At 43.5% G+C, this 22,520-nt stretch overlaps 2 protein-coding genes across 3 annotated transcripts in view; one reads left to right on the top strand and one right to left on the bottom strand.

Annotated features, from left to right (window-relative positions):
* The window catches only part of LOC126236271 (vacuolar protein sorting-associated protein 18 homolog), a 349,435-nt gene that overhangs the window by 229,719 nt on the left and 97,196 nt on the right, over positions 1-22,520 (top strand). The gene's annotated exons all lie outside the window — the stretch shown is intronic.
* Positions 2,778-7,299, bottom strand: LOC126236272 (cuticle protein 7-like). The gene is made up of 2 exons (XM_049945430.1): positions 7,148-7,299; positions 2,778-3,643 (listed from the first exon to the last, which is right to left on the bottom strand). Exons 1-2 carry the CDS (start codon positions 7,157-7,159, stop codon positions 2,900-2,902), a joined length of 756 nt encoding a protein of 251 aa, XP_049801387.1. The 5' UTR covers positions 7,160-7,299; the 3' UTR covers positions 2,778-2,899.

Below are 22,520 nucleotides of genomic sequence, written 5' to 3'. Positions count from 1 at the left end.
TTTCAGCAGGATAATGCACGACCGCATGTTGCAGGTCCTGTACGGGCCTTTCTGGATACAGAAAATGTTCGAATGCTGCCCTGACCAGCACATTCTCCAGATCTCTCACCAACTGAAAAGTCTGGTCAATGGTGGCCGAGCAACTGGCTCGTCACAATAGGTCAGTCACTACTCTTGATGAACTGTAGTATCGTGTTGAAGCTGCATGGGCAGCAGTACCTGTACACGCCATCCACGCTCTGTTTGACTCATTGGCCAGGCGTATCAAGGCCGTTATTACGGCCAGAGGTGGTTGTTCTGGTTACTGATTTCTCAGGATCTATGCACCCAAATTGCGTGAAAATGTAATCACATGTCAGTTCTAGTATAATATATTTGTCCAATGAATACCCGTTTATCATCTGCATTTCTTTTTGGTGTAGCAATTTTAATGGCCAGTAGTGTATTCTCGTTTTCGAGTGGGAAGTCTTGATGCTTAAGAAAGATCTGTAGTTCGGTATAACATCAGATGCTGGGGAATTGGGGATCTGGCATAATTGTGAGCTGGATGAGACCTACAACAGCCCAGATGTTGTAGTCCTGATGAGAACGAAACGGCTTGTATAGGCAAGTCATGTGACTCGTATGGACATACGTCGATGGCCTTCGAAATCCACTCATTTCATTTCCTGAAGAAGAAAACCGTTAAATAGGCCAACGAAAAGTGCAAGTCGAAGTAGAGGGTGACTGGCGGCAGGCAGCAGGAAATAGAATTCAGTGGAAGAGAAGTCTTGGAGGTATGCGCGGTCCTCTGGGTCTGTTTGCGTAAAGTAGAAAGGCATCCTCCCACGGGACGAAAACATTCGTGGACGAGGATCTGATGTCGTCATAGTGTGCAATTCCACGCTCCGCTACGCTGCGAAGTGTGAAAGGAAGAATCTTCCATGTCAGATTTCATCCTGGTGGCCAGTCGGATGAAGCATCAGTTTTACGTCACAAGTAAAACTTTGGAGACGCCGTATTGTATTGCAGCATATAGAGTTCAACTGGTATTTGGTGGTTTTTGTATTACAGCGGACGTGGAATGAATATAAGCTTTTTCAAAGCACCAGCACATTGATGTTACCTGGAAAATGCGTCGTTTTCGGTACGATTTGTAATAATTAAATGAGAGCAAACTACATGTCTGTAGTTAAAGGCTTGCCATATTTCATGCTTTCAGTTTTATTGACTTGCGTGCTATGAGAGGGTACTGTTTCAGTGCTGCGGCACAGTGATGATCTATCACAAGCACTTCGTTTTTGATACAGTTGGTCATAGTTACATTTCAAATAATGGCATTTGTAGCGACAGCCTTTACACATTGTTCGAGGTGTGTGAGAAAAGTAATGAGACTGACGACACTGCGAGCGATCTGCCAACGGAACCGCGCGACCGCTGCGGTCGCAGGTTCGAATCCTGCCTCGGGCATGAGTGTGTGTGATGTCCTTAGGTTAGTTAGGTTTAAGTAGTTCTAAGTTCTAGGGGACTGATGACCTCAGATGTTAAGTCCTATAGTGCTCAGAGCCATTTTGATCTGCCAACGCTGTGTTTTTGTACTCGTGTAGACCGTTGTGTTCGTCCCTTCCAGGTGCTCAATGTGAGCTTCAGCTTTACCCAGCCATCACGTGATTTTTGATAGCGCCATTAGTGAAATGGTGTTTTTGTTGCGTGTTAGGAAAATGGAACAGCGGTATGTAGAGCAACGTTATGCCATCAAGTTTAACATAAAACTTGAGGAATCCGCGAATGTGACCACTGAAAAATTGAAACAGGTCTGTGGGGGATATTCCTTATCAAGAACACAAGTTTGTCGTTGGTACAAAACATTTTTGGAAGGCCGAGATCACGTTGAAGGTGAATCTCGCTTAGGGAGACCTTCAGCTTCAAAACCTTGCTCTTTTTTCGCAGTGCGGGTATCGTGCACAAAGAATTTGTTCCTCCAGGACAAACTGTCAGTCAAGTGTTGTACAAAGATGTCCTTGAATAGCTCAGGAAGAAGGTGAGTCGAGTGGGACCGGACATTGCAGACGAGTGGATGCTGCATCATGACAACGCTCCATGTCACACGGCCACTTCCATCACGGAAATTTTGACCTCAAAAGGCATTCTTCCTGTTAACCCCCTCACCTCCCCCTTCCCATCCGCCTGATACGAGTCCTTTTGACTTTTTTCTTTTCCCAAAATAGAAATGTTGTAAAAGGACATAGTTTAGGGCCGCGCGGTATTCGCCGAGCTGCAGTCATGAACTGTGCGGCTGGTCCCGGCGGAGGTTCGAGTCCACCCTCGGGCATGTGTGTGTGTATGTCTGTCCTTAGTATAATTTAGGTTAGGTAGTGTGTAAGCTTAGGGACTGATCACCTTAGCAGTTAAGTCCCATAACATTTCACACACATTTGAACATAGTTTAGGGACTCTGGAGAGCATTCAAAATAATGTAACCGACATGTTAAAGGCCCTACCATTTGAAGCCTTTCAATGCTGCTATCTTGACTGGGAAAGACGGCAAGTCGGTTTATAGCTGCCGAAGGGAAATACAGTACTTTGAAGGAGACAATATTGTTGTTTCAAAAATAATGATTGGTAGATAAAAAAAATCAGTATCATCACTTTTCTTACATACCTCATATACCATACAACTGTAGCCCTGATGCAATATTTTTGCCGTGGCGTAGTTGATAGTAGCAATGAGAAGTAAACAAGGCGACTTGGAATCGACGAACTTTAAGCAGCAAACAAAGAAATAAAAAGAAGTGCGCTACTGTAGTGTATAATTATTTATTAAACCCAAAACACACACATACACACAAATGAAGTCGAAGGTAAGTCAACGCAGAGCCGGTATCGAGAAGTCAGTGACGGGCGGGGCAGGGGAGCGGGTTCAGTCGACCCTGTAGGAGACGGCGTGTCCGGGGTTGTTCACCACCGTGGTGAGGGTCGCCGTCCTCACGGCGGGGGCGGCGGCGACGACGGCGGGGGCAGCGACGGGGGCGGCGTAGGCGACCGCGGGGGCGGCGACGTGGGCGGCGTAGGTCACTGCCGGGGCGGCGACGACGGCGGGCGCGCTGTAGGCCACGGCGGGGGCCACGGCGTGGGCGACGACGGGGGCGATGCCGCGCTTGGAGCGCGACTTGACGGCCTCGACCTCGGCCAGGTGGGCGGCGCGCGCGGCCACCACCTCGGCGGTGTCAGCGACGGCGGTGTGGACGGGCGCGGGCGCCACGGGCAGCGCGTTGCTGGCCACGCGGTAGCCGAGCGCGTCGGCCACGTAGTCGGCGCGCACCACCTCACCGGTGGGCGCCACGTAGCTGTAGCTACCGATCTTGTTGCCGGCCGCGTCCTGCACGGCGGCGTGCGCCTGCAGGGGCTCCGTGTGGCCGTAGCTGGCCTGTCCCAGCTCGTCCTGCGCGTGGTACTGCGTGCGCAGGCCCACGGGCGCTACCACGCTGACGGCGGGGGCGGCGACGGGGGCGGCGGCTACGACGCCGTGGTAGGCGGCAGCGTACGGCAGCGCGCCGTAGCCCAGCACTCCGGCCACCGGGCTGTAGCCCAGCGTGTTGTACGCCACCGGCGACACGAAGCCGGGCTTTGCCAGCGCGCACGCGGCCACAGCGGAGAGGACCACCTGCGTACAACACACACCACACCACTCAGCTCCCAACTTGTAATGGCTCCATTGTGTAGCTCCATAGCTCAGTAGAAAACAAACGACTGGAGTTCTACGTCCATACTCTGCACAAAACGGTACTTCGTTTTGTACCGGTTATTACAGCTTCTTCCTGTTCCATCTGTGTTGCGAGCGCGGAAAGAATGTGTGTTTAAATGCCTCTGTGTGCGCTGTAATTAGTATAATCTTGTCTTTGCGATCCCTACATAAACGATACGTGGGGCGTTGTAGTACATTCCTTGATTCGTGACTTAAAGTTGCTTCTCGAAATTTTCTAAGTTGTGTGAATGAGTGATGTCTGTTCTTTCGGGCATGTCCGAAAGAACGGACAGGACACATTCATCTAATTGATTCGCCTCGATGGGCAATGAATCCACAGCCTTCAGTGCGGATGCACATTTACGTAGACCTCCAGCGGGAATCTAAAATGGACGCTGTGGACGGTGACTGCGTATAGGTGGCGCTAGGTGGGAGTGTTGGTCAGCCTTTGAACATGTCGAGATAGTCGTTGTGTTTGCGATAAACACTGTCCGGATGGTGCACTGGTTAACTTGACTTCCTAGTAAGCAGGAGAACCCAGGTTCGAGTCCCAGTCCGGTACACATTTTCACTCGCCGCTGATTCCACGTCCACAAATCTCAATGCAGCTGATATCCTTAGTTCCTTCTCTTCCCTTTACTCCCCCCCCCCGCCCCCCCCCCCGCCCCCCCCCCCCCCCACCTTCAACTTACATAATTTCTAAGTAAGCTTTCACGGGATTGTTTGCGTCTATCTTCAGGCGTTTGCGAGTTTAAGGGAGCTGCACACGTTCAGTATTTATTCACAATGGTAGTCTGTCGAACCTTCAGTATCTTGAAGCAACCGCACGCCATGAATGAAATTGACAAAAACTGACAGATGACAGCGCGATTTGACAAGGTTAAGATGCCGAACATTCAAAAGAAAGCGTGTGGTGCAATTATGTTACTAGCTAGCAACCAACAGAAAAATTGCGGGAAAGAGGAACTCTGTCCGATAATGGTTGAAGAAAGGAAGCGACAGGTCAAATGTTAATTTACTGGCAGATCAGAACCACGGACCCGAAAGATTTCGTGCAAATTGCTAATGATGATAAGAGATAAAATAGAGAAGCAAAATACGTTAATGTGAGAGGCAGTTGCAGTCGACGAGGCATTAGGAATAATGAGATTTCTGACAACAGGCAGGTTATTCGAATGCTCGAAATTTAATTCTTTAATATTAGTAAACACAGTTAATAAAATTCTGTGGAAACCTGCGAAGCAATAACAACATCTGCCTGGCAAGGATATGTTGAAGCAATCAACGTAAAACATTTTTTTACGTTTTCTAAAAAAATTTGGTGAAATTGACAAATATTTCTCAGACCTCTTACTAGCAGTGCAGATATATGGGGTATTTTTTTAAGTGGAAGCATTTCTCCAAGCTGCTATTTGATTCGCCAACCTATACTACATTTCAAATAAGTAAAGTAAGCGGTGTCATAGAGAATCCTCCGTTGACTATCCTAAAGTGGTGTCTACAATGATTACTCACAGAAGTCCATTAAAATTGTTTTGTGTTGAAAGACAACTTGAATAATTGAATCTGAGGTATGATATGCACAAAGCCGAACTGAAAAGATAAACAGTGCACACTAACGCCGTGTGGCTGGTTCATGAAGCTCTGTCAATACCCGAATGGAGAATATTGTCAGACTGTCAATACTCGACATCGCGTATTCAGTAGATATTATCAATACTAAGAATATTTCGCGGGACATCAGTACTGCTCCTCAGTATTTCTAGTATTGAGAATATGTAGATACGCGCCCTGAGACGGTCAAAATATTGATGGTTTGACAAAATAATTGAAGGTCTGAGGGTCTCTTGAGTTTCTTCGGCCGCTCTGTGACTCTATTGGGTCAGAGAAGTCGGTGACTATTTGTGCTGCCCTTCCCTGTATACGTCAATATGCCCTGTTAGTCTGTTTGGTATGAGTCCCGCACACTTGACCAGTATTCTAGGACAGATCAACAGTGTTTGGTGAGCAGTCTCTTTTACAGAATGACCGCATTTCCCTACCATTCTGCGGATCAACCGAAGTATGCCACCTGCTTTAGTTACGAGTGAACCTATGTGATCATTTCTTTTCACAGCTCTACAAATTCATGCATCCAGTTATTCGTACGACTTCGCCCGTTCCATCTGTGACGCACTGATATTGTAGAAAAATTTTACAGTTCTGCTTTTTTAAAGTTAGTTACCAATTTCTGCACCACTTGAAATGTTATCAAGATCTGCTCAGTAGTTGTGCTGATGCTCCTAGGGTTTTTTCTGTTACTTATTAATTCTTTCACCTCTGGCAGTGATTTCTTAATTTAAAAAATCCGGTAGTATACCGTGCTTTGGCGTCCACGTTGTACTGTGCTTTCCAAACAAGAAATTGCCACAAGCATTGAGCACAGGTTTCCGATCTAAACTCCATGGCAATTCGAAGTTTGTTGCTTGATGTTTATACAATAAGTTTATGCATAATGCGCGTCAGACAAACATGTAAATTCAACTCTTACATAGAACAAGCACTATGCTTGTCCTACATTGACTAGCGTTTTTGCTCGTAGCGATGCCAAGCGAGAGATAGTAGCAAAATATTTTCAGTAAGGACAAAAAAAAAAGACGTTGCATGATGATTGTAGACTCGAATACTCAAAGACTTCGGTTAGTCTCTAACGTGTGGTCCTTACGAATTTAATTCGTCGCCTCACGTTTGTTCAGTGTATTTCCTTTACTAGGAATATATGCGTGGTATTGGTTGAGCAGTACATGGTCTTAAACACTGACTCTCACACAGTGCACTAAAAGTGTCTAAGTGTTTCTGAAGTGGTCTGCGCTAGATACCGTACTTCTTGTTTTTGCAAAGTTTTTACTAAGCCATTTATCCAGCTGAAGTTCTCTCGGATGAGTATGCTCCATTGTTGAGATAATATACCGAAATTTATGTACTGAACCCGAAAAACTACACTGAAAGTGCTATAAGCACCTGAAAGGTTTTATTTTGTTTTGTTACATTTAGTTGACGTTGCTTGAAATAACTACGTGATACTGCAGTTTTTTTTAGGTGTGTGTGACATTTAATTTCTCCTCGTGTCTTCTACACTCGTTGTTTATGGCGAAGAATTCGGAAAATCAAAAAGACTCATTTGCCGTGCTATTATAATAATTTGCTGAAATACTTGACAGACCCCTAAATTTGTCTTTTCGCGGAAGCTGCTCCCATCGGTGTAAATGATGTCCCTCTACGAATATGCATAAACTTTAAGAGAACTTCACTTCCAACTTCAGTGAGATGTAATCACACTGGCAATCAAAAGCCATGGAGTATACCGTGGATGTCCGTGCTATGTTAATTACTCGATACATATGACGAAGCTTAAAACTTAACAGCGTAAGCGACGACACTTACCAGGAGCTTCATGGTGTGTTTTGTGGTGGACTTTGCTGCCGTAAAGTGCCTCACATTCGGCTGACCACACCTTTATATACCAGTAGCATCCAGTCCACACCCATACGCCAAGGTCGGCCGCTGGACCTTGCAGTGAAACAGAGACTTCCTTAGAGTTCAGGGACCCCCCGCTGGAACTGGACCTGGCGGATTGAATTCAGATCCCCACTCCTCCGTCCTGCCCCTCGCGCGTCATGCAGCGGTATGTTCTTACTGCAGAAACGACATACTTGGAAGCGTAACTTCACTTTCCGTACTGTCGTTCCACTTTGTCTTCTTCATTGAAGGAGTTAAATATTTGCAAGTGCTTTGTTGCGTTTCATTACTTTGAACAAGTAAGTATGTTAGCTATCGGTTTTCTGCTGAGACGGCGTACATTTAACCATTTTTGATAGGCTGTGAATGAAATTCGAACTAAAGATGCTGGAGTTCCTGGAAACACAATGGAGAGCTGTGTTTTGGACTACATAACCGCTGAAATAATACGTAATCTGCAGCGCTATGGTAGCTGTGTGTAGAAAACTGACTAGATGGTATTGGGCTGTTCTACCCTTAACTAAACGTCTTTCGGCTTGCTAATGTCGGTGTGCTAATTTAACTAATCGCCTTATTAATCTGAAAACAAATACAGGGGAAAAGTATGGTGCGAGTTAAAGAGTTTTCACGGATAGTTGCGGTAGTAAAACATGTCTGTACCAAACATCCAGCACGAGTTCCGGACAAATGATGAGTACGAAAGAATCACGTGTGTGAGGCACGTACCGTTTCCGCAAACACGAAATGTTGCAAATTGTGAACGTAGTCGAACAGGTCGATTCAGTCTGCCTAGATGTCTGACAACCTTTCGGTACTGTACCCAGTTGTCGACTGATAATATAGATACAGTCGCACAGAGTATCTTCACTAATGTGTGATTAGTGCTGAATGTTTGACAGTAATGTGTACAGGACACTGAAAATTCCACACGAGCGAAATTGACATCGGCCGTGCCGCAAGAAAGCTTAGAGGGATCTTTGACATTCTCAGTATACCGAGTGATCAAAAAGTCAGTATAAATTTGAAAACTGAATAAATCACGGAATAATGTAGATAGAGAGGTACAAATTGACACACGTGCTTGGAATGACATGGGGTTTTATGAGAACCAAAAAAATACAAACGTTCAAAAAATGTCCGACAGATGGCGCTTCATCTGATCAGAATAGCAATAATTAGCATAACAAAGTAAGACAAAGCAAAGATGATGTTCTTTACAGGAAATGCTCAATATGTCCACCATCATTCCTCAACAATAGCTGTAGTCGAGGAATAATGTTGTGAACATCACTGTAAAGCGTGTCCGGAGTTATGGTGAGGCATTGGCGTCGGATGTTGTCTTTCAGCATCCCTAGAGATATCGGTCGATCACGATACACTTGCGACTTCAGGTAAGCCCAAAACTAATAATCGCACGGACTGAGGTCTGGGGACTTGGTAGGCCAAGCATGACGAAAGTGGCTGCTGAGCACACGATCACCACCAAACGACGCGCGCAAGAGATCTTTCACGCGTCTAGCAATACTTTTTTTTTTTTTTTTTGGTTCTAATAAAATCCCATGTCATTCCAAGCATGTGTGTCAATTTTTACCTCTCTATCTACATTATTCCGTGGTTTATTAAGTTTTCAAATTTATACTGACTTTTTGATCACCCGGTACTTATTTGATTTATCAGAGAGGGTCAGTAGCGTTCTCAGACTGTTCGCTGATAAGGCTTTGTCTATGGAAAAGTATCGTTACTGGATGACTGAAAGGAAACGCTGAACTGAAAGAACAGTATATCCAGTTAGTGAATGCCTGGTAAGTCCCTTATGACTGAAGTGCAAGAAGATGGCGATAAATAAGAGAAAAAATCTCGATAATATCTGATAGCAACTTTACTGATAAACATCTATAAGCTCGTACACCTACACCGTATAAGTACATACAAGTAATTCCGTACAGCGTTGCGAAAGACGTGAACACGTGAAATTAGTTAGGCAGGCGAATTGAAGACTTAGATTTGGGGTAGGATTTTGGGAAAGGGCGATGCTTTTCGTAAGAAAACTCCATACGGTACGCTGGTGCAACCTGTCCTCAAGTACTGCTTCAGTGTTTGGCGTCCTTGTCTTGGACGCCTGGCAGGAGCCATTGAACGTGTTCCGAGACACTCTGGTAGATCCTTTAACTGGTTAGTACAGGACATGAAAATCCACGGGAACGAAACGACATCGGGCGTGCCTGAAGAAAGCACAGCTCGGGTACCGAGCAAAATTAAATGGCTATCTTTATATGAAGTCCGACTTTTTTCTCGGAAACTATCGAAGTTGTGGTTCAATGAAACTAACCATAGTTGCTTTGTGTAATGTAGAGTGTGGACTTCGGGCTGTGTTTTTGTTGACGAGAGAGAGAGAGAGAGGGGGGGGGGAGGGAGTACTGCACGCTACCAACTCTCCTTCCTTTGCTGACCAAAATTGGCGATAAAATTCCGTTATCGGTATTCAATTGCTTACATCCTGCTCTAGAGCCAATCAACTAATGTGCATATAAGCGGCCTTTGTTACGTGGGGGGCTATGGGGACGGTTTGTGTTAAGATTTCGTTGTGTTTCGAGATACTACTCTCTTCTTTTTCTTCCCTTAATCCTCCTTTTCCTTCCCTTCATACTACATGACACTAAATTCTGGATGAAAGTAAGCTACTGAAATCTTTCTTACTTCTGAAGACACTAGACTTCTATTTGGGAAACATAAAGAATTAATTATAGTTCAGCTGCACTAGATATTATTGTACTGGTAAAAAAAAGGAAGGTTAACAACTACCATTAAAGAAATATTCTAAAATTACGAACCACGCGCTTTAGTAACAGAGCAACCATGTACGTGCGTTTTTGTGATAATAGCGTTCATTGCATAAGTGTTAAAGCCAGCCATACTAGAGAATGTTCTACAGCTCTAACCCATCGCAGAGTATGCATTTTGCTTCTTCTCCGTTTTCACCTGTTTCTTTCACACTTTTTCGAATGGCATTAATAAATAACTTTTATTCATGCGAAAACCATAAATGCTGTATAAATATAGAACCAAATGTGAATAAATATCACCTCAGTGCAGAATTGTATAGTGTGCCAGTGAAAAGATTGAAAGATATAGTTATAGTATTGCTGTGCCCCTTGCTCTTAAAAGTATCTTAATATGAATGTCAGAAAATACTTTTTAATGTGCAATGTAATTAAAGTTTTCTTCATTACTGATGCAGGGAAAACTGTTACAACGGCTCTGCGCAATGTAAGTGCCGAGGTAGCTTATGAATTTTTGTAACCCCCTTACAAAACAGGTTCTTGTCATTCCCCAAGTAGGTTAGCTACACAGTTTGTATAGAGTCGTACGCACATGTATACACACATCCTGAAAAATGTGATGCATTAGGTAAACAATGTAGAATACGCAGAAGTGGGCTACAAATTAATTGTAATTAAGCACTCACATGTCGCAGATACTTTGCTACCTGGTATATATATGTTACCTCTAACGCTAGCTTGTGGCAAAATATTTTTATTTTGTAATATGACGAACGGCACGAGCCAGTTTGGCCACTGATGTTAAGGAAGAGTGTTTACAATTGATTAGTGATACCTATGTATCCATTAAGGTATGCAACTTAAGGCATTGTGTCCTGTACAGACAATTGTTTCTCCACCTAACTTATGTTACATTTTTTATATTGCGCCATTGTACAGAGAATTGTTTTTCATACTTTCCCGTGTTTTGCAGGGCGGTTATAGTTAACCTGTCACTGCTTGAGCCAGTGTAGGCGGAAAACTTATGTACCGTATGAGTACATAGCTTGATAGGAATTATGTTCGGACTGTGCGCTGCAGGATCTGCGTCGTTAGTACTGTTAGTGTCATCACTTGCTGTTACGAGGCGGTAGGGCTGAAACACAAGCATCAATGTGAATTACGGTTGCAGGCAGTGAGCACGGGTCTGAACAAGGAGAGCAGGGCTTTACTCAAAAGCAAAACAATATCAATAATGCGGCTGCTATTCGCGAGTAGCGCGCGTTGAAGAAATGCGGAGAGGTCCTCTTTCTGAACCGGGGTAGAACAACATGATTCGAAAGTTCGAATTGGCTAGCGATGTGAGAATTGCTCCTGGGAGAGGCCGACAGCGAGTTGCACCATAAATAACGGAAGAAGTTACTGTTGCCATGGCTGAGAATGCAGTGTGCAATCTTCAAGCAGTACACGAGCGGTGTACCGACAGGTGAACATTCCATGGTCCATTGTTCGAAAAGTGCTGCAAACAGTTGTGAAATGGATGCTCTAGTGCGGTTCCAGGCTGTCTTGAATGCAGATGGTCATCAAAATGAGCAACGTATGTAACCTGAAACGTAAACAATTAACAAATGTTACCCTCTCGTCTGGAAATTAAAATGTGTTTCTTTTGGGTGGTTTATTCTTTATCCCTTTGCCGCATGTCTTTACAAATGTTTCCACAAAGTTCGATTGTCGTGCGATCACTTGTTTTTCAAGGGTGTCCTCTTAAGCAGCGAAAGTTTAATTACAACGACGTTATATTTATACCACAGATCTGATAATGCTGAGAACGAAACTTATCATAAGGAGTAAAAAAATAGAAATAAATATTGGCGACCAAGACAAGAGTAATTTATTAGTATTGAACATGGTCGCAGATTCCCTAAAGGACTTCATGTCTAAGCAGGTTTCCGCGAGGTATTGCACGTCGCTCTTCAGGCGTACGCCATATCAGATATTTCCGAAGTTCCTTTCCACTCGCTCGAGTCAAACCAACCTATGATAATTTACGCCGCTCTTCTTTATATAGGGCCTGCGTATTTTTTTCCTTCGATGTCTTAGTCCAGCTAGTCGATGTTGGTTCCACACAAGAACGAAGATTACTGGACGATGCGAGAATCCCGCCTTGCTGTCCTTGACAAGGTCCTTGTGGAGGTTGTTTCGCATTGCTTTCCTGCGATCTATATGAAGTCTCAAGCCTGTATCCCTAAATTGTGGATGCCTGTGGCAAGTGCTTTTGTAGTGTTGTGTTGTGTTGTGTTTGTATTATTACGGATGAGTGTGGAGTGAAAGGAAGAGAAACGCAGAAACCTGACACATAACCTGCTGCTTTGCAATAACCCAAGGAGTGACGTGGTGGAAGGACCTGAACCTCAATAGTGTTGGATAACGTCACTATGATTCACTGCGGACAGATCGGAAATTTAATACACGATATTGGGGTAATGTCTGATCATCCTAAACTTCATACCGCTACCTATCTTCCCCCTGCAGACCAAATACTGGCGACGAAAATTTTCTCCGCTATCTAGGCTTGAACAAATTCGATCCGCTCTAAATTCATCAGTCACCACCTCCATCTCACTGGCGTGCATTAGTGACCCCAGCTGCGGAGCGTAAAAATGTTCAATTAGCGACCTCTTTCGTAGAGAGATTGCAGTTTCTCTGGTTTCTTATTCATGAAAACGATGCGGACGATTGTACGTTTTGCGCCGTGTGTGGTCGTATTACAAACTGAGACTAGTCTGAGTTCGAGAATATAATAAATTCTAGAGGTTGTGACTAGACGTAGCTGTCTTATATGACGCATTTTCATAAGTTGTAAAATCTTTTTCTTCTCAATCCGAAAGTCGATGGGCTCACTCATAATTCCTCCTAGTCTGCTTATGTTGTTTTTTTTGTCAGCTTTAATTTCATCCGTGAAGTCCTGTCTCGGTCGTCTTCCCTGTCTTCTCCCCCCTATCATTCCTCCAGAGCAGTGAACGGGAATGAATGTTTTCCTTCAAGCATTGATTGTTTTCAGTAGATTCCTTGTCCCTTCTGCTCTCTAGTACGTGGTGGATCAAGACGCTTTCGGTCCATGATGTCTTCAGCATTCTCGAAAGATTGCAGTCTTTTATTTTCCGTCACCCCCATCTACCAAATTTCATCCTCATACAAGATTATTTTCCCAATACAGCTCTTTAGGAATAGGTTCCTGGCACTCGTTTACCTCAGTAGTGATCTTTCCCAGATAAATGATTCGTTTGCGTCAGCTTTTTCTAACTACAGAATGTAATTAACATGCGCCATCCGTTGTGATAACAGCTTTCGAGGTACATGAAGGAAGCCACTTTTGCCAACTTTTCGAGTTGCAGGATCGAGTTCTTTTTTCCATTCATATGCCACTTTCATGATTTTTGTTTCACTCGCAGTTGTCTATGAAGATATGATTCGTGTAGTAAAGCACCTTCGATGACATTTATGTAGTTACAAGAATCGGAAGGCAGTGGCGGAGACCTTCATTGTACTTGAGTAGGCCAGTTGGAAAGGGAATCGAGTATCAGCCAGCAGAAAACAATATATGGCTGATGAGAAAGGACGTGAGTAGAGAGCGCCGTCCGCAGTGACTTTGGCCAATTATACTTTTGAGAGAGATGCGCAGTTTAATATATGCAATCAGTAGTCATCGACTAGAATGACATATCTTATGAAATTAAGCAGAGATTACTAGCAGCCAACAGAGCTTATATTGCATTTAAAAAACTGTTTTCCTCAACTTGTATCACCAAATTAACCATTTATAGCACCACTTATAAGACCAGGGCTTACGCGTGCCTCGGAAATTTGATTATTAACATCGTAAGATAGAGGAATGCTAGATGTCTTAGAGATGAAGGTACGTCGAAGCGTCGTTGGCCCAACCTGGGTTAGAGGAGATGCACACTGTATAAAGATCCACCTATTATAGGAATAGTGAAGTCAGTCAGATTGAGGTGGGCGTTACACGTGGCAGTAACAAAAATGCTATTAGATGGAAATCCATGGGATCAAAGAAGTGGAATGGACCGAACAGATGGATAATGGAGACATGGCGACCTGCAGAAATGTGCTGCAGGGGACGGAAACCTCGAGCGGTTGATCGTGATAAGTTGCGGGGAACAGGTGACGAGGCCAAGGTTCACAATGAACTGCAGAGGCACTGAAGAAGGAGGAGGAGGAAGGGGAGAGGGAGGTAAAGCGCTTTCCGCTGGTCGTTACATTTTTGCCCAATAGCGCAATGTTATCTGCAAGACGTATCTTGTTGAAACTTTCGTCATTAATTGTTATGCGATTGCTGTCAGTTTCCGAGAGTTCCTCCATGGAATTCTCTGTGTAGACAGTAAATAGTAGTGAATAGCTCCGCGTAAATAAAAGCGTACTCGTGAAACGTTGCCAGTACGATCATAACAGTGCGCCCCGGAGAGCGGTGTCGCCACTGTTTCTTGCCGCGCCGCGGGGCACTGCGGCCGATTCTCTTCTCTTTTGTCCCGGAACGCGGGCAGCCCAGCCGGTCTGTCGGTCTGTCTGTGACTGCTTGCGTGCGGCCATTGTCAAGGTCTCGGGCGTTGGTTGGGCGTGGCTGCCTCCGCTACTCCGCTCCAGACGCTGTTCTCAGCAGATGTTCCGATTATTTTACAATTAACTGTTCTTTTATCCGCAGTTCGTCTGCCGTCAGCAAACAGACGAGAGACAAAAATAAATTACATTTTTTCCCGCTCCCAACTCTAATTTACAATCAGTATTTGTCAGTGAATAAATTTCTCGAAAGTGGCAAATAATTCAATGATATAAAGATCGGGAAGCTAACTACAACGTATACGGAAACCAGATAGCAGTTATAAGAGTCGAATGACATGAAAGGGAGTCAATTGTTGAGAAGGGACTGAGACTGGGTTATAGGCTATCCACCATTTTATTCAACTTGTACAATGCGCGAGCAGTAAAGAAAACCAAGGAGCAAACTGGAAAGAGAATTAAAGTTTACGGAGAAGACGTGAAGAATTTGAGTTTTGCAGAAGACATTGTCATTTTGTCAGGGGCGGTAAAGGAGCAAGAAGCTCAGTAAATGTGTCGTGGGAAAAGGTTATCACATGAATATCTGCAAAGGCAAAACAAGAGTAATGTAGAAAAATCGAATTAAAGCAGCAAATTAGTAGAGGATTTTTACTGTTTGGCTTGCTCAATAACTGACCATGGTCGAGGGAGAGACGACATGAAAGCCGCCCCACTAATAGTAAGGAAAACGTTTTTGAAAATGATGTATTTGTTAAGATCGAATGCAATTTTGAGTGTTAGGGCGTATTTTACTGGTGTATAGCCTTATATGGAATGAAACGTGGACGTTAAACAGTGTAAACAAGAAGAGAATGAAAGCTTTTAAAATGCGGTGTCATAAAACAATTCTGAAGATTAGATGGATAGGTCGCATAACTAATTACGAGGTACTGAATCGAATCTAGGAGAAAAGAAATGTTTGGCACAAATAACTGCAACAAGCGATCGTTTATAGAAAAGCTTTTTTATTTACCGGTCAGCTGTATAAATTACATTTATTGGACCGGTTTCGGTTTTTTCAACCATCATCAGCTGGAACAACTGAACCAACAGAAGAAACTATATGTAATATAACATGCTGCTTGTTCACAGCACCACATGGCCTGAGAAGTCAGTCGCGTGTTTACTATCAGGAGTGTATTTATAATTTTTCTAAAGTTTTTTACGACTTCGTCAAAAGCTGATTGTGTTGCATTGTGCGTGTTGCCATTGCTACATTTGGTACGTGAAAGTGTCTTCTGTGAGAAATATAGATGTTATAATTTTTTAAGTACTGCATATTATCGTGGTTTTCAGAAGTACAACTCGTAATTTTTTAGTTCGTGTCTGCGTGTAGTACATGTAGTTTCGTGTGGATATTGAGATCTCCCAGTTGATGATAATTGAAACAACCAAAAACGATCGAATAAATATAATTTATACAGCTGACTGGTAAATAAAAATGCTTTTCTATTAATATTTCACTGCTGTAGTTAGTTGCGTACATAAATTATTAACAAGGGATCGGTTGTGAGAACACATCCTGGGGCATGCAGAAATAGCAAATTTGGTAATGGAGGGAAATGTGAGTGGCACAAATTGTACAGACAGACCGTGACGTGAGTGCAGTAAGCCGGATCAAATTGATGCAAGATGCAGTGGTTATGCAGAGAAGAAGTGGCTTGTTTTTATTGGTTAACTTGCAGAACTGCATCAGACCAGCTTTCAGTTCGAAGACCACAATAACATAATTGCAAGGAATATTTCCGCCAACGAACTCGAAAAAAGTAAAGTCGCATGACATCGTTAACAGAGATGCCCACGAGCGGTTGTTGAGCCACGTAATAGGAAAAGACTTTGTTTCCTTGCGCACTGTGGCAAATTTTGTCTCACGAAATGTACGTTTGTGCCTGTAGTGTATCTCTCCAAAGAGACTATGAGTGCGCATAGACTTTAGTTCGATGTTTGTGTTCTGCGATGATGTGAGAAGGGAGAGGATGAAACCCGCTACCGACACACAGCTCACTCCCCTGGAATAACGCTAAGGAGGCTATATGGGATCACCGTCAGCCACACGCGCCCTCCAAGAGACGCTGTGGAGGTCATTCGAGCAAAGTATGGTGATCATGCACAGTCCACCATCACCTCCCCCCATCCCCACCCCCCTTGAAGAGAATTACTTCCACTCCCAGGATTTCAACTAGACGCCTTCGAGTCAAGCGGCAATGTACAGTCGTGCGTTAGCGATCTCTGATACGGACACTGGTAAAAAATTGGAAAAGGTTGTTTGTAATGGAACCATTGTTCCTCCCTTCCACCTAGGTATGAGTAATTCGGACTCAGTATCATTCGTGCCTGTCGAATTCTGGTTTTAAGTTGCTGAGGTACTGAAATAGTGAATTTCAGTGTGGCACCAACAGTGTAGCTACGCCATCTTGAAGAAATAGGAATGCTCATATATTTAAAGTTACGTTTATTGCAAATATGTAAGTGTTGTTACAGAAGCTAAAAGTATGAGCTTTGCAACAGCAGGTAGTGCACATATGTCGAACAACAACAACAACAACAATATTAGGTTGGTGCATAAATTCGTAGCGTTTTTGTTTTGCATGTTGGTATTCCGCTTGCTGTGGATTTATTTATCGATTGTCATTTTTTATTTGTAGTTCACTCTTGCTATTTAAGTTTACATATTGCTATTTTGTCATTTGAAGATAGTGAGTGGAGCTCACAAGCATAAAAGCATAATTGTTTTAGACTCAACTCAGAAATTAAATAGCATACAAAATCTAATTTCACAGAAAAGGAATTCTTGGTCACAGCTGATAGCCGGTCTCTTAATTTCAATGAAACATGTGCATCTAGTTTCATACAATAGTGTTCGTATTGACGTTTAATTTTATTACAGTGGTAGCACGAGTAGTGAAGCAGGAGACCGTTTTCTGGGACTGAGGTAGACGGGCATATATACACGAGCTCTTGCCAAAGCTGATACAGCGGCCTTTACGATCAGAATGTTGTTCACAGTCAGCACTAAGTGATACACCGAAACATGTACACTTTGCATAATTTCATTCCGTGGCGTCATTTGGAATGATACTTTAAGCCATCTCAGCTGAATTGGGAAGAATATTCTTTAGCCGAAAGTGTGTCATCTCCATGTGCGGTGTTAAATCATCAAGTCATGTAGGGCTGTATTTAACTTTTCGGTACGTCTACCAGAGTGTCGTATTTCTGGTCGGCAGAAGGTTCAGCTCAGTGAAGAAAAGATAGAGGAATGATGTTCATATTGCGAAAAATTCAGGAAAGTACGTAGCCCTGAGCGTACATTGCAAGAGGCTTACGCATGAGTTTGAATGCAGTTAATGACAAATCGATGCTGTGCAAACCCGTATAGTTCATTGCAGGAATATTTTCGATCTGCTTAATTGTGTTATGAGAATGTATTCATTAAAATGAATCAACTAGCAGACAGTACTGTCAATTTGATGGATTTTGTGCCCATAGTTTTTCACGTGAGAAGGATATAGGGCCGTTTACCTTAACCAAACAGCCTTGATCTGGGTTTTCAATCTGTGTGTGTGCTTTTTTTTTTAAATCGTTCCAGAGGAATGCTGGAAGGTTCCCTTTAATAGATCATTGCCGAAACTTTCCCACATCAATTTCCGTAATTAAAATTTGTAAACGGAAGTGAATTGTTTTTGTTGTTCTTGTACCAACGTTGTTTGCATTTCAAAAAATGGCTCTGAGCACTATGGGACTCAACATCTTAGGTCATAAGTCCCCTAGAACTTAGAACTACTTAAACCTAACTAACCTAAGGACATCACACACACCCATGCCCGAGGCAGGATTCGAACCTGCGACCGTAGCAGTCCCGCGGTTCCGGACTGCAGCGCCAGAACCGCTAGACCACCGCGGCCGGCTGTTTGCATTTCAGATGTTAGTAGTTCCATGTTTGGTTATTTTCATTCGTTTTTCCGTCTTGAGTTCTGTGACATTATGTCACTGATACGTGTCACGTTTGATAAAAATAAAGAGTCATGCCTGGCAACTGTATACTGTACACTAAAAAACTGATGGTTAACCCTCGGAGTACCAAGGAGTGACTGGGAAGGGGGGTACTTTGTGCCACCTTTTGAAAAAATTGTAATCTAGTCAGTTACTTTATATTTTAAAATTTTGAAAGAAAAAATTTTATTGTATTTAATGAATTCTTGTACGAGATTCCATATCTGTTTTACATTGTTCAGGTAAGCGTAACCCAAAAATTTAAGTCCCCGTAGCAATGTCAGTTTCCCCAAAATGTCGTATTCAATATTTCGACGTTTGGAGCTTTAGTTACACATCAGTATCACATTAATAAGTATATTGAGAGTAAAAGTCAACAATAGTGAATGAAATTTACGTTTTTTAAATTTTTTGTGTTTACCGTGAAGCTGGTAAACCCGTTATTGAAAGTGCGTTGATACTGCTAAGAGTGAGCTAAAAGGTATTTTCGGGCAATGGACCCTTCTCACACATCAGTACCTCTTTAAAAAGTATGCTGTTAAGACAATTCAGGTACAGTTAAAGAATTTTACTGTTTTAAAATTTTTTTCGGGTGAGAATGAAGTAGCCCACCTGCCCTTCTTGGCAATGTGATTTATGGAAAATGCATTGGTATTGCTAGGGTTAAGGAATGAAAATGGGGCTGGAAACTTGTCCGTACTATCGGACAGCTCAGAGGCCTTACTTCTCCTGCTCGATGTAGAACAACCGTTAGTAGCAGCGCTAGCATGCAATTCTTGAATCCGTTGCGCAGTGTTCGGAGACCAAGCGGGTCAGCGTTCACGTGGTTGCACAGACGCAGACGCGACGACGCCCGTCCTTGAAAACTGGAGCTGCCGCCTGCCCTACACAGAGCGTCGGCTGCCCGCTTGTTACGCCTCCTCTACCCCCGCCCCGCCCCGCCCCGCCCCGCCTCCTTCACACCCCCCACCACCCCATACCACGCCCATAGTATACATGACACGACCGCAACCACGCCAGAACATTCCTGTCGTGGAACCATCATCGGGAGATGTCGTTTTAGGTACTACTGAAACCCAACTGGCTCTTTTCTCATATGACTTTCTGAAAACCACAGATCAGTCAAGCAGATGCAGTATTTCTTGACGTCGTAAGGGAGCAACATAAAGAACTGAGTGGAGTATAACGTGGCATACTTGCAGAGGCTCGCAAATCCAGATAATCCCTCAGAGAAATCTAGTTAAATGCGACCAAGTCAACAGTTAGTTGAGAAATCGATCCGGTGGACCGAAGAAAGTATCAGGAAATGAACGCAGATCTCTGAAGCGTAATTTACAAACAAGTGTCAGCTATTCCAGAAGGTTTCCCTTGCAGTTCTGGTACAGAGATGGATGACACGTCAGTCAGTGGAAAACGATTGTTGCCTCTTCCACGGCAATGCCGTTGTTCAGAGGTTAGTGATCGCAAGACTGATACCTCAGCGTCTTCTAAAATGGTATACAAGTATACAGGATGTTCATAAATTATCTTCAGGACTTAAGAAGACTTTAATACCTTTAAAACAATACTAGGTATTAACAGATGGTTTTCAGCATGTGGTACCTCATAAAGCTTTGTTTCATCAGTATGTGGACCCTTAAAAGTGGCACGGATAATGTCTAGTCAGAATTGCAATTCTCTACACGTACGATTCAAGATATCCACGGTGACATGTTCAAATGCATTGCGAATGTATGCCATCAAGTCTTGTAGGTGTCTAACCTTGGTTCGGTACACCGGATCCTTTACAAAAGCCCACAGGAGCAAGTCTAGTGGTGTGATGTCAGAGGATCGTGGCTGTCATCATACTGGACCATCTCGTCCAGTCCACCCTGACTGGAAACTTTTCCTCTATAAATGAACGGACAGTTAGGGACCAGCGGGGTGATGTTCCATCCTGCAGGAGTAGGACATCAGGTTATAGGTATTCCAACTTCTGGCACAGCAAACTCTTGTAACACATCCAGGTAAACATCACAGTTGACGGCAGATTCGATGAAAAAGAAAGGACGAATGATGGAACTGTGCAAATTGTGCGTCATTCCACACCAAACTTTCCAGTTCACATATAACGTGAGGACACTGTGAGCCCCATATGCAAACGTTATGACGGTTCAGTTTGCCGGATGCATGAAAAGTTGCCTCATCGGAGAAACAAATCTTTTCAAAAAATCATTGTTTGCGTCAATGTTGCCTAGCATATCTACTGCAGTCTGCGCGGTGATGTTTGTCCTTAGGTTTTAATACCTGAAGCAACTGCGCCTTGTAGGGGTGTAGCCGTAACCTTTGTTTAAGACATTGTGTACTTTTATCATCTGATTTCCAACTCACTGGCCGCCATACGTACCGATCTCGTCGTTGCAAACACCTGCCGTACCTTGTTCACATTGGCGTCTGAAACTTATGGACGACCCGCCCCATTTTGTGGGGAACGCTTCCTGTTTCCATAAATGATATATGCCGACCCCAAATGGTTGTCGGGACGGTGTTTGCCTTTTATACCTTACTCGAACGTTTCGTTCCACTTGGATAGCGGACGTCATCTGTACTAGGCCACACACTGAGCTTTCTCTTATGGCGTCCACATTTTATCTGGTTTTCAAGTTAAATTTTGCGTCAGAATCACGTGAGCTGGAAACTATAAAAAACTCTATGAATTGTCTTACGACATGTTGAAAGTATTTGTTAATATCTAGTATAGTTTTAAAGCTATTAAAGTCTTAAGCTGTAAACAACAGTTTATGGGCGTCCAGCATTTGGGAAGACTGGAAGGAACTTTTCATGGAGTGATGAATAATGTCACATAATCTTGATATCAATATATGTGGACCTGGCTAATGGTATTAACCCAAATGAAATTCAGTGGAGTTAATATGATGGTGTTTCCCTGTTTCCCGTGATTTGGCCCCAAACCATTCGTTTTCGACTGGTAGCAAATGAAAGCAGACAATCATGAAGACCTGTTTTAAAAAATTACGCTTCGTAGACTGTGCCAACACTTTAAAATTAGACATTTTGTGTTTCATCTTGGACCATTACACCGTTACTCGAAGGAAATCGATTGAATTTACTAGAATAATCGAATGAATTTACTAGAGTGACATCATCAAAGGCCGGCGGAAGTGGCCGAGGTTCTAGGCGCTACAGTCTGGAACCGCGTGACCGCTACGGTCGCAGGTTCGAATCATGCCTCGGACATTGATGTGTGTGATGTCCTTAGGTTAGTTAGGTTTAAGTAGTTCTAAGTTCTAGGGGACTGATGACCTCAGAAGTTAAGTCCCATAGTGCTCAGAGCCATTTGAGCCATCATCAAAGACCAGAGTGACTCCTGTGGAACATTGATGGGATGAAATAGGGCGTACCACATGTAGCGTACCATATCAATTCAACCAGTTCAAATGCATCAGCGGAATGGAAACAAAAGCCGCCTCCATCGATCCAGAAACTGGTAGTTAATTTGTGAAACAGGATAAACTGCCTTCATGAATTCAGGGTGTTACGTTTCCATTCTTATGAGATGATGACTATCGCAATCATCTCAGTAAGAATGAAAGGAGTGTACGGTTTAACGTCTCGTCAACGGCTATATCATTAACCGTAATAGAATGAGGATTGGGAATGAAATTGGCCTTACTCTGTACAACTTAACCATCCCTGCATTTGCCTTGACCGATTTTGATAAAACGCGGAGACTATAAATCTGGGCCGCGCGGTTTGAGGCGCCATGTGACGGATTGCGCGGCTACTCCCGCCGGAGGTTCGAGTCCTCCCTCGGACGTGTGTGTGTGTGTGTGTGTGTGTGTGTGTGTGTGTGTGTTGTTCTTAGCGTAAATTTGTTTAAATTATTTTAAGTAGTGTGTAGGTGTAGGGACCGATGACCTCAGCAGTTTGGTCCC

The sequence above is a fragment of the Schistocerca nitens genome, chromosome 2 (genome assembly GCF_023898315.1).
Source record: "Schistocerca nitens isolate TAMUIC-IGC-003100 chromosome 2, iqSchNite1.1, whole genome shotgun sequence".
In the NCBI taxonomy this organism is placed as follows: domain Eukaryota; kingdom Metazoa; phylum Arthropoda; class Insecta; order Orthoptera; family Acrididae; genus Schistocerca; species Schistocerca nitens.
This window is presented reverse-complemented; position numbering and strand designations above follow the sequence as displayed.